A 13,574-nucleotide genomic window follows, 5' to 3' on the forward strand; every position below is an offset into this window, starting at 1 on the left:
CCACAACCCGAGTCGGCCACAACTGGACCTAATGGTCAGGGGTCCCCTTTACCCTTTACCTTTACTGACAAAATGCATTCAGGGAGACCAGGTGGATACAGTAGAAGATATTGCTGTATTACTAGACTAGATGAAGTGGAAGCATATTTGGTTACATCAGAGTTTAAGACCTTTGCATCATATCAACATGTGCAGCTTTTTAAGTAGCACACCTGATTCTGTATCCCTGTGAAGAAACGCATTCATGGAAATCCTGGAAGGTTTCAGATCTTCCCTGGGACAGAGATGCATTTGCAGCCCCTTTTAAATTATATCTGAATGTAGTTTAAGAGATGGGTAATGTCAAAAGCAGCTGTGAATGTAAGTATTTATAAGCATTTCCATTCGACTGGAAGATAGAATTGTTGACTGGTCAGCATTTCATGTCTCATGTGCTTTGTAAGCCCACAATGCCTAGTACATAGTCCCCTCTGGTGGAGACTCAGAAATATTACAGCACTAATAATCATGCAGCTGGAAAAAGCATTATGCAGACCTTGAATATTACCGTTTTAGTTTGAGAACAGAGGGTAAGATCAGCTGTGCTAGCTAATGATAAATAAGGATATCAGAGACATAGGAACAGAATGAGGAAGCTGCCTCAGCCAGTAGAAGTGGCAGAAGTAGAAGTGGTAGAAGTGGTTAGCAGCAGTGCTCCTTCTGTTTCTCCTGAGCTCCCTAGTTCAGTGGTTTTCAGCCAGTGTGCTGTAGCACCCTGGGGGTGCCTTGAATGATGGTCAGGGGTGCTGCAGGCAACACTGGCCCCTGGCCCTCTTTCCTTCCTCCTCTGACTGCCCTAGTCATTCCCCTCTGTTGTACAAAAGAGCCCTGCTTACCCCATGGCCTGTCCTGAGCCTTTAACCAGCTTACTGCCTCAGGTATAATGAAGAATGTTATTGTACTGCCAGAGTTTTAAAGATCAAGCTGCCAGTCCAGCTGGTTTTTGCATGTAGAATGGAAAGGAGGTATCATATTGCCTTTCACTTCAGGTAACAAAAAGTCACTGTCACAGGCTAATCCTTTGTAGGGACACATGATTAGGCAATATTTCATGTACAATAGACACCACGGTGGTACATCGTTACTCTCTGATGTTCTCATGCTGGCTCTGTGATCAGACTTGGATCATCAAGTCCCTTCAGCAAAGTGAGGACAATTATCACCTGCACTGAACCTGTTTTGCAGGGCTGGCTCACCCATGAGGCAAGGTGAGGTGACCGCCTCAGGCAGCAGAATCCCCATGGGCAGCAGATCCAGCCTCCAAGGAATGCATTTGGCTGCTCCTGCTGCCACAGTGGCAGCAACTGTTTTATTGTGCTTTTTGTATGTTGGAAGGAGCCCAGAGTGGCTGGGCAACCCAGGCAAATGGGTGGGATATAAATATTGTTGTTATAGGACGTCCTTATTTTCATCAGAGAAATGTTGGAGGGCATGAAAACTGTTATAATAGGATTGCAATAGGTAGAAGACCACTGTGTCTTGTATATTTCTGCACATTTTAAAATCAGGGTTTCAGTTGCAAAAAGTGAATTAAGTAATTAACAGAAATCTAGATGGATGCTGCCTTGTTGATTAGTAGACATTGTTTCCACCCCTTATTTCATTCATATTCTGTGTTACTATGGGCAATATCTCCAGTCAAGGTGAAAGTCTCATCATCTCAGCAAGATTTGCATTTATTTCCCTTTATTATCTAAATGATACTAAATAATCATATCTGGAACCATGTATTCTGGGCACGCATGCCCACAAATATATAAAGTGACATTATTAACTCATTTCCTCCTTATCTCCTAATACAGCAACAACTACTCAGTTTGAGCCATGTGATCCTTCATGCCAAACCTGTGAGAAAACTGCCAGCACATGCACTTCATGTCCCCAAGGTAACAGCATTTATCTTCTTTGTTGCTACACATTGCCATTATCAAGAGGTTTTCGTATATTCTCATAGATTTCAGCTAATGCTAGAAAAAAATGTTAATGTTTAAAGATAGGCTTTATGCATGAGTGGAGAACATACAGTTAAGAATTCATTAAAACATTACAGTATTTACTTACTTACTTACTTACTTACTTACTTACTTACTTACTTACTTACCTACCGTATTTTTCCTTCTATAACACGCAGATTTTTTCTTCTAAAAAGGAAGGGGAAATGTCTGTGCGTGTTATAGAGCGAATGTGTGGTCCCTGGAGCCGAAAAAGCATGCAAAAATCAAATCGCGGCGCTGCACGCTGCACGGAGAAGCGAAACCTGAAAAGAGCAAGCGGCTGCTTTCCTGCATTCTGCCTCAGGGTCTTACTGCCCACCCCCTCTGTTTCGTTGCTGTGTTTGCTGAAACGGAACAAAGAGCAGGGAAAGCCCCTCCCCTCCAGGCAAGCTCCGGTGCTGCTGGGGGGGAGGGAGAGAGAGGGGGGAAGGGAGAGAGAGAGGGGGGAGGGGAGGGAGAGAGAGAGGGGGGAGGGAGAGAGAGAGAGGGGGAGGGAGGGAGGGAGGAGAGAGAGAGAGAGAGAGAGAGAGAGAGAGAGAGAGAGAGAGAGAGAGAGAGATGGCTGGCTTGGGTGGGGGAAAACTTTTGCCTTTCTTTCCTCCCTCCCGTTAAATCCCTCTCCTGCATTCTTAGTCAGCTGCTTCTCTGCACACCCCTCTAATGTCCCTTCTTTGTTTTTCCTTCGCTCCCCACTTAAAATGTGGTTACAAAGCATGGATCCTCAGGATCTTTGCATTGGGTCACCCCAAATTCACCATCAGATCACATAGCATGTCCATGGCTACAGCCTGCCCCCCCAAAATCACGCACCCACTGTTGCCTGGGGCTGCAATGGTGCAAAAACGTGGTTACAAACCATGGATGCACAGGGATTCTCAGGAGTTTTGCATTGGGTCAGCCCAAATTCACCATCAGATCACATGTCTGTGGCCACAGCATGAAGCACAAAAATTATACATCCACTGTTTCATTCAGAATGTTTTTTCCCTTGTTTTCCTCCTCTAAAAACAATGTGCGTGTTATGGTCAGGTGCGTGTTATAGAGCGAAAAATACGGTACTTACTTACCGGTACTTACTTACTTACAAAAAAGCATCCTAATTCTCATTCCACCTTTTTCTGCATTGTAATGGAAACTCTCCATTAATTCCTGAATTAGTTGGAATTTCCAAAATGTCATGCAAATGTCTTTCAAAACATGCTTTGCCTGTTCCATTATTTTCAGAGAGATTTCTTTTTGGCAAGTCTTGTATCCGCACTTGCCCACGAGGAACTTTGGGAAATGTGAAGACAAGACGTTGCGAGTGTCACTCCGATGCAGACATGCCACGCTATTTGCACAAAGGCAAATGCTTGCAGGAGTGTCCCAAGTACGTCTCCATTTATATTAATCTGTGCAGACATGCAGCTTTCCTTCACATACTTCTATGTTGTTCTCACCTCTGTATTTTCTGTGACACAAAATGGATCTAATCCTTCTGGTTGTCGAAAGCTGCATAATGACCTGAATGCTTCAGAACAATTGCCAATTTGCAAATGAGGGTGCTGAGAAATGCACTGCGGTTTTACTCACAGTGACCCCTCCCCAGGAGCCAAGGCCTAGTCCATAGGTGCCAGCTCTGCAGGGCTGACACACGGCAGGGTCAAGTGTGGGATTCAGGTTCCATCGCAAGACACAGGTCTACACAGATGCCCCTTCCACCTAGACCCCTCTAAGGAGGTACACCTGTGACCGCATGGTTCCGAGGTGGGGGTGAGGCACCACTTCACCCCCCATGAAATGTTAGACTAAAGATTCCACCCAATGCCTTATCCACCAAAGTTGTGACTACTGCTATGGGGAAGGCAAAACCTGCAAATGGGACCAATCTGTTTTCACCAAATATGGCAACTATTATAGAACCACAGCAAACCCAGTAATCACATAACCTTAGAGGGAGGAAATGTTAATATACAACAAGCCCCAAAGTGTAATTATGAAGGTGAGGTGGGAGGATGTGCTCTTGGCCGACTGTGGTCCCAAGGATGGGGGGGACATACTGCCTTTTTATAGCCAGGGGGTGGGTCAGAGTGAAGCCTGCTCCCAAGCCCCACCCCCTTGGACTGGCTTGGTTGGTCAGAATTCATACGGGGTTTGGCGGAAACTCCTGCCCTTCCCATTGGCTGGCATGGGGATTTTCTAGCTGCCAGCTGCCCAGCCCAGCATTGCTCTGAGGGGAAAGGACCTGATGCAATGGGCCACAACTGCCGTCCACCCCAGGACTGGGTAAGCAACCTCAGTCTTTCCATCAACAGTGTTGTGGGTTTTTTAATGTAATGGATACACTCCCAATGGAATACACTGTATTAAAAACAGTTTATTATTATTATTACAATTGTTTCAACATACATATAGATAAATAATAAAATATCTCATACTAACCCAGAAGCTAATGTTTAGACAACACATGCATAATTACAGCCAAATTACATTTTATGCCAAACTACTATTTGTACAGCAGGTTAAACAGTTAAATAGTTAAAGTTCACTGAAGAGTTTTATAATGTGAGTGGAGTCCTCTATTTCCTTTTTTTAGCAGTGCCATTCAATTGCAAATGAGTCCTTGTGCTTCAGGCCTTGTGTGGATAAGGATTGCAGCCATAGAGTCCTAAGGGCTGCATAATACTGTATATTAGTGGAGAAAAGATGACCTGACACCTCAAGATGGTGCACAAAGCCATGTCTGCTGGGAACGCTTTCTTAAAGCCCTCAGCTCACCCCAAACAGCCTTTTCTAATTCTCTGAGAATTTACAGCATGTTCTGTTGCTTGATCTTTTTTTATTCTTTGCTTCTACTTTAGGGGCTTTTTCACTAAAGACGGGGCCTGCAGAGAGTGCGACAGCCCTTGTGAAACGTGTGAAGGAAATGCCTCCAGATGTCTGTCCTGTGAAAGTCCTTTTCTCCTAGAACAAACAGAATGTAAACTTGCCTGCTCAGAGAACCACTTTGCTGATGATGGCATTTGTAGAGATTGCCCTGAGATGTGTCAGGAATGCATTATCCAGAGCGCATGTAAAGGTACTACAGAGAATCAGCAGTATGGCACTGACCCAGGTCGTTAAATGAATGCCTATTTAGAAATGCAGGGGGCCGTGCTTAATGCTCTTCCATTTTGGTGTTTTGAGACAAAACCAAAAGCATGGGAAGAATGTGCTGGGAGAAATAGATTGGTGCTTACTGAGGTCTGACATATTTCTGCCCTGTGGACTTTGCAGTACATTCTGATCTAGAATCTCCCTGGACAGCTATTCCTAGCTAGCATATCTGTGTGGGGTCCACCCAAGAGCCAAGCGGCTTGTGTAAATTTGGTGCCTCACATCAGTACTGCAAAGACTTTTACAAAAACATGCAGATATGACTAGAGTTTTGGATCATGCCACTCTAATATAGTCTGAAAGAAAATCGCTGTATTCTGATTAGGGAAGGGTGAGCCTGTCGACTTAAGCGGCAGATAGCAAGAAGAGAAGAGCGCTTGTTGAGACATAGCTGTGGCGATGGATTTTAGTTTCGTTGCAGCCAGCAAAACGTAGAACAGAGGAAGGGGAGAGTTCATAGCACATTCAAGAGCACACTGTGCTATTTTGTATTCTTTTGCATATCCTGATATATTCTCCTCTTTCTCAAAAGTGTGCATTCCACCATTTCACCTGCACAACGGGAATTGTTTACGTTATTGCCCACCTGACTTCTTTGCTGACTCCAACCGCTGTTTCCCCTGCAATAAAGACTGCAAAAAATGTGATGGACCAGATTCCAATGACTGCACTGATTGTTCAAAGGAATTGTATCTATACAATGGTGAATGTTTTTCAAATTGTCCAGATGGCACTTATTATGAAGGAGAGACTGACATCTGTAAAGGTATGTTTTTCAATTCAGAGGCAGAGGTCAGAAGTCATTTTGATCAGTAATTCCCTGCCAGAAGACATCGATGTGCCACTGGTATGGATGCAGCAAATGAACTAATTAAAGGCTTATTTGTCATCATCGTCCCGTCCCCCACACACATGCACACACACTTCTTATAGGCAAGTTCACCCCAGAGGTGGGGATTGCTTGACTTATGAGCCAATCATGGACCCCCAGTGGTGTCCAATTTGGTCCCTAAAGCAATTTCCCCCCCAAACCACAACCACCTATCAATCAGTTGGTGTTAATTCTGTGTTGGCTGTGGGTGCCTGTTCTTTGTACAGTGCCCACCCAATGCAGTGGGAATAAATGTAACGTGATCCCTGGTACAGCATGCATTCTGTGAAAAAGACAGATATGGATGCAGAAACAGTTGCAATAGAGACATAGGTAAAGCTAGAGATTGACAGTTAACTGTATAAATAGACTAAAAGGAGCCAGGTAGCCATCTGGGACTTGTAAGAGCCTTGAACAAATAGTTGTGATTCTTCACATTTCAGACTGTGACAGGACATGTCAGACCTGTTCTTCTTCCACTGACTGCCTTACCTGTGCAGAAGGTCTGTTGATGACTGCTTCAGGCCTGTGTGAGATGCCCCAAGGCTGTTCCAGCACTGAGTTCTATGACGGACACACCAAAGCATGCAGCCCTTGTCACAGGAAGTGTTTGGAATGTACAGGCCCTGCCGAAGATCAGTGTTTCAGCTGTCCCCAAGATATGCTTCTTCTCAGTAAGCATTGCCCTTTTCCCAAGGTTGTATCCTTCTTTGTCATCTTCTGTTTCTTTGTCTTCTGTATTTAAGTTCTTCTGTGAATGACTCAAATCACGAAAACACAAAAGTAAGCAACTTGCACAGAGCTGTCTAATCAATTCAAGGACATTGGGAAATATGCAAAGTGGGCAGGTGCTCTGGATCAGATCATGAGAGTCTCAAACCTTCTGCTAATGGTAATCTTCCAGTAGATTTTATCTAGGGAACTGACTTTTCCAAACCAGTTACTCCTTGCACCTTAACACCAGCTTGCCACTGACATTCATGTGATAGTACCTGGCAACTCCGCCATAGGATTTCCATAACCTTTTCCTGAGTTACAAGCGAAAATGAGAAAGAATTGGTTTTTGTAAGACTCTTTCAGTATCCCCAAGCACAGTTGAGTTGATGTTTCTTATTGCAGTGCAAAAAGGGAATGCTGCCTGTCTGTAATTTGGTGCTGTTCTCTCTGCAGATGGAACCTGTGTTGAAGTCTGTCCAGATGGATATTATATGGACAGGGGTGAAGGCCAATGCCACACTTGCCACAGGACTTGTGAGACTTGCAATGGGAAGCACAGCAGACAGTGCCTGTCCTGCCCACCAGGCTGGTACAAGCAAGAAAAGGGATGTGTATCAATTTGTACAACTGGGTAAGACATTAGGTCTCAAGTTAAAAAGCTCTATTGGATAGGAGCTATGCTAAACTGTAACATAATTCCCTTAGAATTGAGGAGTGTAGCCTGAGGATGTCCTGGCATACTGAATCTAAATGATCATTAATGTTCCTATCAACTAACACCCAAGAGGAAAGGGGAAGATATTTTTACCAATATTTACTAATATTGCAACTCCCTGAAAAGAAGGTTTAGTTTATAAGTTGGAACTCTTTCAGAACTGCTGGCTGTAGCATAACAGTGAATGCCAAGATAGTGAGACTAAATTTATGAGCCATCCTTGCCAAAATGATCAAGGTGCATAGCAATAATACCAAACACACACTCCCTTTTTCTTTTGCGAGATTCCCCTTTCACTCATTTTCATGTTAGAACTTCATGGCTATTACAAAGCACAAACACCCAGCATCTGTTAACAATTCAGATTTTCAAAATGCAAAGAGAATCAAGAGACATTACCCTTCTCTAGAATCCTTGTGTGCTTTGTTCGTCTGTTTCAGGTACTATGCAGACAATTCTACTGGCTCTTGTGAGAGGTGTCACAAAAGTTGCAAGAAGTGTATGGGACCAGAATCTACAGACTGTCTGTCCTGTGATAAAGATTTATTCCTGCTGCACTCCAAAAATGAATGTCACATTTCCTGTCCTGAAAATTACTATGCTGATCGTGATGCAGGCAGCTGTGAGCGCTGCCATCCAACCTGCCGTACTTGCAGTGGTAAGATGCCACACTATATGCTTCTGCATTCACAAAGTCTTTTTCTTCTTTGCTGCCTTCACTACCACTAGGTAGGCTCAATGATGAGCCCTCACCAGTGTTCTGTTGCATTTAACTGGAGTTTTCTTCCACTTGCATTTGATATGTCTCCCAGCTTGTTTCCTCGCCCTAAGCTCTGAAGTATACCAAACAGGTTCCACGAAGCAGGAGAGGGAGCTCAGGAATGATAGTGTCATCAGAGGTCAGGTGGGGCTTCACCAGAAAATTCCCCAGAGCCTTCTGGAAACCCATTGGATCCATCAGCTACCAAGGCTGGACCATCCTAGTAGGTCCCCTGCCTCTGCAGATGGGGAAAGGTGCTGAAAGCCTAAATCTCAACAGAAAGTGATCTGACCACCACAAGGGACTGATGTCAAGTTCCTCCACTTTCAGATCACCCTCTTCCTGCCTAGTTAAGAAAACAAGGTTCAGAGTGTGGCCTGTCACATGGGCTGATGACATGTTGGGGCAGCCCGATGGTCATTGTGGCAACCATTAAGTCCTCAGCCACCCCAGGACCAGTTGCCTTGGCAATATCATCATGGAAGTTGAAGCACCCCAAAACTAGCAGTCTGGGGGTCCTCAGCACTGCCTCTGAGACCAGCTCTGTCAGCTCAGGCAGGAAGACTGCTGAGCAGTAAGATGAACGGTAAAGCAGCAGAATCGCTAATGTATCCTGATTGCCCAAAGTCAGGAACACACACACTAGATTCCCCTGCAAGTGGACAGAGAGCCTGGAGGGGGGGGATTTCTACGGAGCACAGCAACTCCCCCTCCCTGGCCCTCAGGTCTGCCCTGATAATAGTACCCAGATGGGTACAGCTGGGTGAGACCAACTCCACCCTGCTCACCCACCCAGGTTTCAGTGATACAGGTCAGACTGGTCTCTTCACCCACAATCAGACCATGGATGAGGGAAGTCTTTCTCAGAGCTAACCTGGCATTCAGCAGCTGCAGACCCGAGGGCTGGCTGATAAGACAACCACAATTCCGCAGGTGTAATTATGGAGGGAAAGGGGGTGTGTCTGAAACTGACATTGTAATAGTTGATTTATTTAACTGAAGCCTAGACAAGATACCGCTAGAATGTTTTTTGTTTCAAAATCAGCTTAAGCTTTTAGGGATCAAACACTGCAACCTGCTTATTTTACTCTATTTACTTTGTTAATTAAATGATAAACCACTGGTCTTCAACTGGTGAGTCGGGACACACTACTGTGTTGCTGCCTGATCTAAGGTGCAGCACCAAGAACAGCACCAACATACAAAATAATAAGATGAAATGAGCTCCCGATTATCTGTTTGGCCTAAAGGACTGCAAAGACTGGAGACTACTGAACTACAAGTTGGGTGATTTTCTATTACTTACCTTTTTTAAGTGATTTTATTTGTTGTTTTAAGGGAAAGGACCACTCTTCTGCACATCCTGTGTTTGGAGTTACCATTTTGCTGCTGGAGTCTGCAACTCAGAATGCTTGCTGGGAGAATACAAAGCCTCAGAGGTACTTCATACACCAACCGACAAAGAAAAACAGACACACACACACACACACACCCCTTCATTGGCATTGTTACATTAAACTAGTGATTCTGAAACATTTCACCAAGCGATCCATACATTAACTTCCCATTCTCTCCTTGTTACAAATTATTACCAGCACCCATTGCTCTGTCATATTTTTTCCTACTCGCTTATTCTCATATATGAAGCAACTAATGGAGGGACAAGATTAGATTTAAGAACAGAGTACAATCCTCTGATACAGCTAAAAGGACTTGCTGCATCAATGGTCCTTCTAGAAAATATCTGAGTATAACTTAGTTGGCTATCTACAACCCATTGTGAGAAGACCATGATTAAGGTAGACAGAAGCACGACAAAGAGATCTTTGTGTCGCTAACAAGCAGAACTTGCTGGCCAAATCTTTGCTTTAGCATGCTGAAAAAAAATATCAGTTGGTAGAGCATGAGACTCTTAATCTCAGGCTTAAGGGATCGAGCCTCATGTTGGGTAAAAAGATTCCTGCATTGCAGGGTTCCTTCCAGCTCTGTAATTCTGTGATAACAAATAAGAACAGTTATCTCTAGCCTGATCCCACGGTCCAGCTTCCCAAGGTTATCAGTGGCCTTGATCCAGCTACAAGCAACACATGCCACATGCATGTAAATAAGCTTCTGCACAGGTACATACATACATAATTTTATTTGTATGCTGCCTTGTCACAGTTCAAACCATGCTCAAAGCAGCTTACAACATGAAAAACGCACATAACTACAATGTAACAAAAGTAGTAATAAACAATAAACAAAACATTAAAAAAGACACAACCAAACTGAACAATTTCCACATAAATCACAAGTTCTAAAATAAAGATACAAAAAACAGCAATAACAACCCCCACCCCCAGAAAGAACCCTAAACAACACTGCAGCCCAAGTGTCTGTTCAGCAGCTTCACCTTTGTAGCTGGAGTCAGTCAGGGCTCTGCTCTTCGAAGCCAAATGGGAAAAGGCAGGAGCAGGTCTTGCAGGACTCGCAGTCAAGATGGCATTGCAAGGAATAAGGAACTGGATAAAGAACTGGACAAATAGGTACAGTGTGCATGATTCCCTAGCCCATGCAACAGACAGAACTACACACATGCAGATTTTTTAAAGGTGAAATATTTCTGATTGGCTATTCAATGGCTGCATTTAGTCCTCCCTGCTCCTTCTTCCTAGCTAAACAGCTTTATCAGCAGGATTCTGGCTTTTTTAAAAGGGCTATAGGAAAGCCACCTGGCCTGGTGCATGTACACTTTTTGTTTGGGACCAGACAGTTTCATATTGTATGGTAGGTTTCACCTTATAGAGTCCAAGTCCAAGTTTCCTCCTGTGTTTCTGACTTTAAGGAGCACCCAGCAAGATGTGAAAAATGTCATGACACTTGCATGCAGTGTAAGGGGCCTGGTCCCTTCAACTGTACAGAATGCCATCTTAACATGGAGATCTACCTGGATGAAAATCGTTGTGTGCCATGCTGTAAGAGTTCTGAACTTGTGCAAACTCAGGAGTGCTGTGACTGCAGTAAAACGCAAGGTAATAATGAGCAGAAAGGGTTGATGGGAAATGTTTAATGGTCTTGTACACAGTAGCTTCTCCTTCTTCTCTTCCTTCCCGCTCCCCCTCCTGTATCCAAGTCCTGTGAAGAATTGCAGTGTGAAATTAAATCAGCAGACTGCAGTGGCAAAATCCAGATTTACCACCTTAGAGGGGCATCTATTACATGCCTTGGTCGTAACACAATACTCATGCGCCCTGCTGGTTCTCTTTGTTAATGGACAAAGCTTTGTGTCACAGAGGATTGGCATCAGACACTACAAATACACCTCAAAATTTCTTCAGGTGTTTTATCAATGGGAATTCACCTGCAGATTCTCTAGTGTTGTTTGTTCCTAACTAACTGTGCAATCCTAACTATGCCTACACAAAATTAAGTCTTATTGAGTTAGGGCTTACTCCCAAGCAAGCAGGCTTACGATTGTAACCAAAACTAGTATTGGCAGTGGTGGCCTTGTGTGAGTGTGAAGAGAGAAATTCATGTTTATCTCTTTGTGTGCATGAACAAATCAGTTGTTAGTGATGAATTCAAAACTGGATGGAAAAGGTTTTTCATCCTTATCCTAAAATTTGTTTCCACTTTTAAAAACGCGTGTGCATGCATGTGTGCTTGTGTGTATATATGTGTATATATATGAAGGCTTTGTTTTTCAGATGAATGTATATTACGCATCGCTAACTTGCCAGAGGGACTGAAAGGCAAAGCTGCAGCTTTGGTTGTTGCCGTACTCATTTTGTTGCTCCTTGCCATTGGAGCTCCTGTTTTCATATGGAGAAGATCACGGGCCAAGCCCAAGCCAGTAAAGCAAGGTGGATATGAAAAACTGGGAGATAATGCAAAGGCACTTGCCTCTCTCAAAAGCAACCACTACCAGGGCACCAGTTATTATGAAGATCAAGTGATTGAATACAAGGACCGGGATGAAGATGATGATGACGATGATGACGATGATATTGTTTATATGGGCCAAGATGGCACAGTCTATCGCAAATTTAAATATGGACTTCTAGAAGATGATGAAGTAGATGAACTGGAGTATGATGATGAAAGTTACTCCTTTAGATAACCTTTAGTTAGATTATGTGTCACTTTGTCTTTCTTGCACACTCAGAATCTCACCTGAATGGTACAGACAGCCATTTACAATAGATATATTTGCAACCATTGTATGTGAGTGTGGGTGGATGTGGAATACTTAGTGCTTTGAAGGAGGAGATGGCATTCAGCTTATCAAGTAATTATGTGTATACTATCCTAAATTAGCACCTTGGTAAATGGCTGTCTATATCCACACAGAATTTTTTCAAATATAGTTTGGATATAATATAATTGCTTCCTCCTGTTCTCTTATTATTATATTATATTGTCCCTAGGGCTCATGATACTTTTCTGGTACACAAAACACCTGAGCTGAATGTCCAGCTTATAGTCCTCTTTAATTAAGAAGACCACCACTCTAAGCATGGAACAAAATGACATGGTGTCTTCTTAATTTGACATATCTTTATTCACTTCACTGTTAGTCTACTTATTTTGTGTGACACAATGCTAAAAAAGAGTTGGAATGGGTTACAAGGGTTCAGAGCTCCATATGCAACTGGCAGACTGGCAACCCCATTCACACGCAATGGGATTTCACATAAAGAACCCTGGCAGCAGAATCCCTGGTCAAAGGCTTCCATGTGCTCAACAAGTCTTCCTTCCCTTCTCTGCCTATGAGCCCCATTGTCCCCTGAAATTCCCTGTCATGCTCGGGAGAATACCCAGAACAGTGGGGAAGGAGGAATAATTCCATCTGGCAAGCTGATATGCTTCTGCAGATGTGACATTCAGCATAGCACAACATTGAATTCCATCCAATAAATATGCATGCTTCAATGCAATATAAGGTTCAGCTTCCCCACCCATAGCCTGTGTTCTTTGTTTTCACTGTTTTGTTGGGAATATTGGGGTTTAGATTAGATAATGTGTCGCTCTTATGCAGCCCCTACACAACCGTGGCCATGACTTGATATGGCACCAACAGACATGACAGGAACACCCATTCCTCTCCTTCCTGCTGCTTCCTGGGCCCTCCAATCTGCTCCAGGAGGCCCCCCAACCCTCCGGGGCAGTCTGGAGGAGAGGAGGGAAGCCTTATTTGTGGGTGTCACTCTATGGCTCCATCTTTTGGGTTATTCCACATGAGGCAAAAGTCATCCCGTTCATCCAGCTATGATACAAATGTAAAAGAAACAGGTCAGGCAAAAGTTCCAATTCATACATGCATGTTCCTAATTTGATGGCTGGTGTCACTAATCTGCAGCA

The 13,574-nt window shown here is 43.7% G+C and overlaps 1 protein-coding gene across 1 annotated transcript in view; it reads left to right on the top strand.

The window, feature by feature from the left end:
- Positions 1–12,588, top strand: part of LOC310827623 (proprotein convertase subtilisin/kexin type 5-like) — a gene marked incomplete at its 5' end in the record, with an annotated part of 58,958 nt that extends 46,370 nt beyond the window's left edge. Inside the window, 10 exons of the mRNA XM_083703785.1 lie at positions 1,842–1,925; positions 3,258–3,402; positions 4,874–5,091; positions 5,701–5,934; positions 6,483–6,713; positions 7,210–7,387; positions 7,912–8,129; positions 9,570–9,670; positions 11,059–11,245; positions 11,921–12,588. Coding sequence (XP_083559911.1) covers positions 1,842–1,925; positions 3,258–3,402; positions 4,874–5,091; positions 5,701–5,934; positions 6,483–6,713; positions 7,210–7,387; positions 7,912–8,129; positions 9,570–9,670; positions 11,059–11,245; positions 11,921–12,333 — 2,009 coding nt within the window. The remainder of the gene's footprint in view (positions 1–1,841; positions 1,926–3,257; positions 3,403–4,873; positions 5,092–5,700; positions 5,935–6,482; positions 6,714–7,209; positions 7,388–7,911; positions 8,130–9,569; positions 9,671–11,058; positions 11,246–11,920) is intronic.
- Positions 12,589–13,574: the final 986 nt, after the last annotated feature.

This window comes from Podarcis gaigeae (genome assembly GCF_964106915.1).
Source record: "Podarcis gaigeae genome assembly, chromosome: 11".
Classification (NCBI taxonomy): Eukaryota; Metazoa; Chordata; class Lepidosauria; order Squamata; family Lacertidae; genus Podarcis; species Podarcis gaigeae.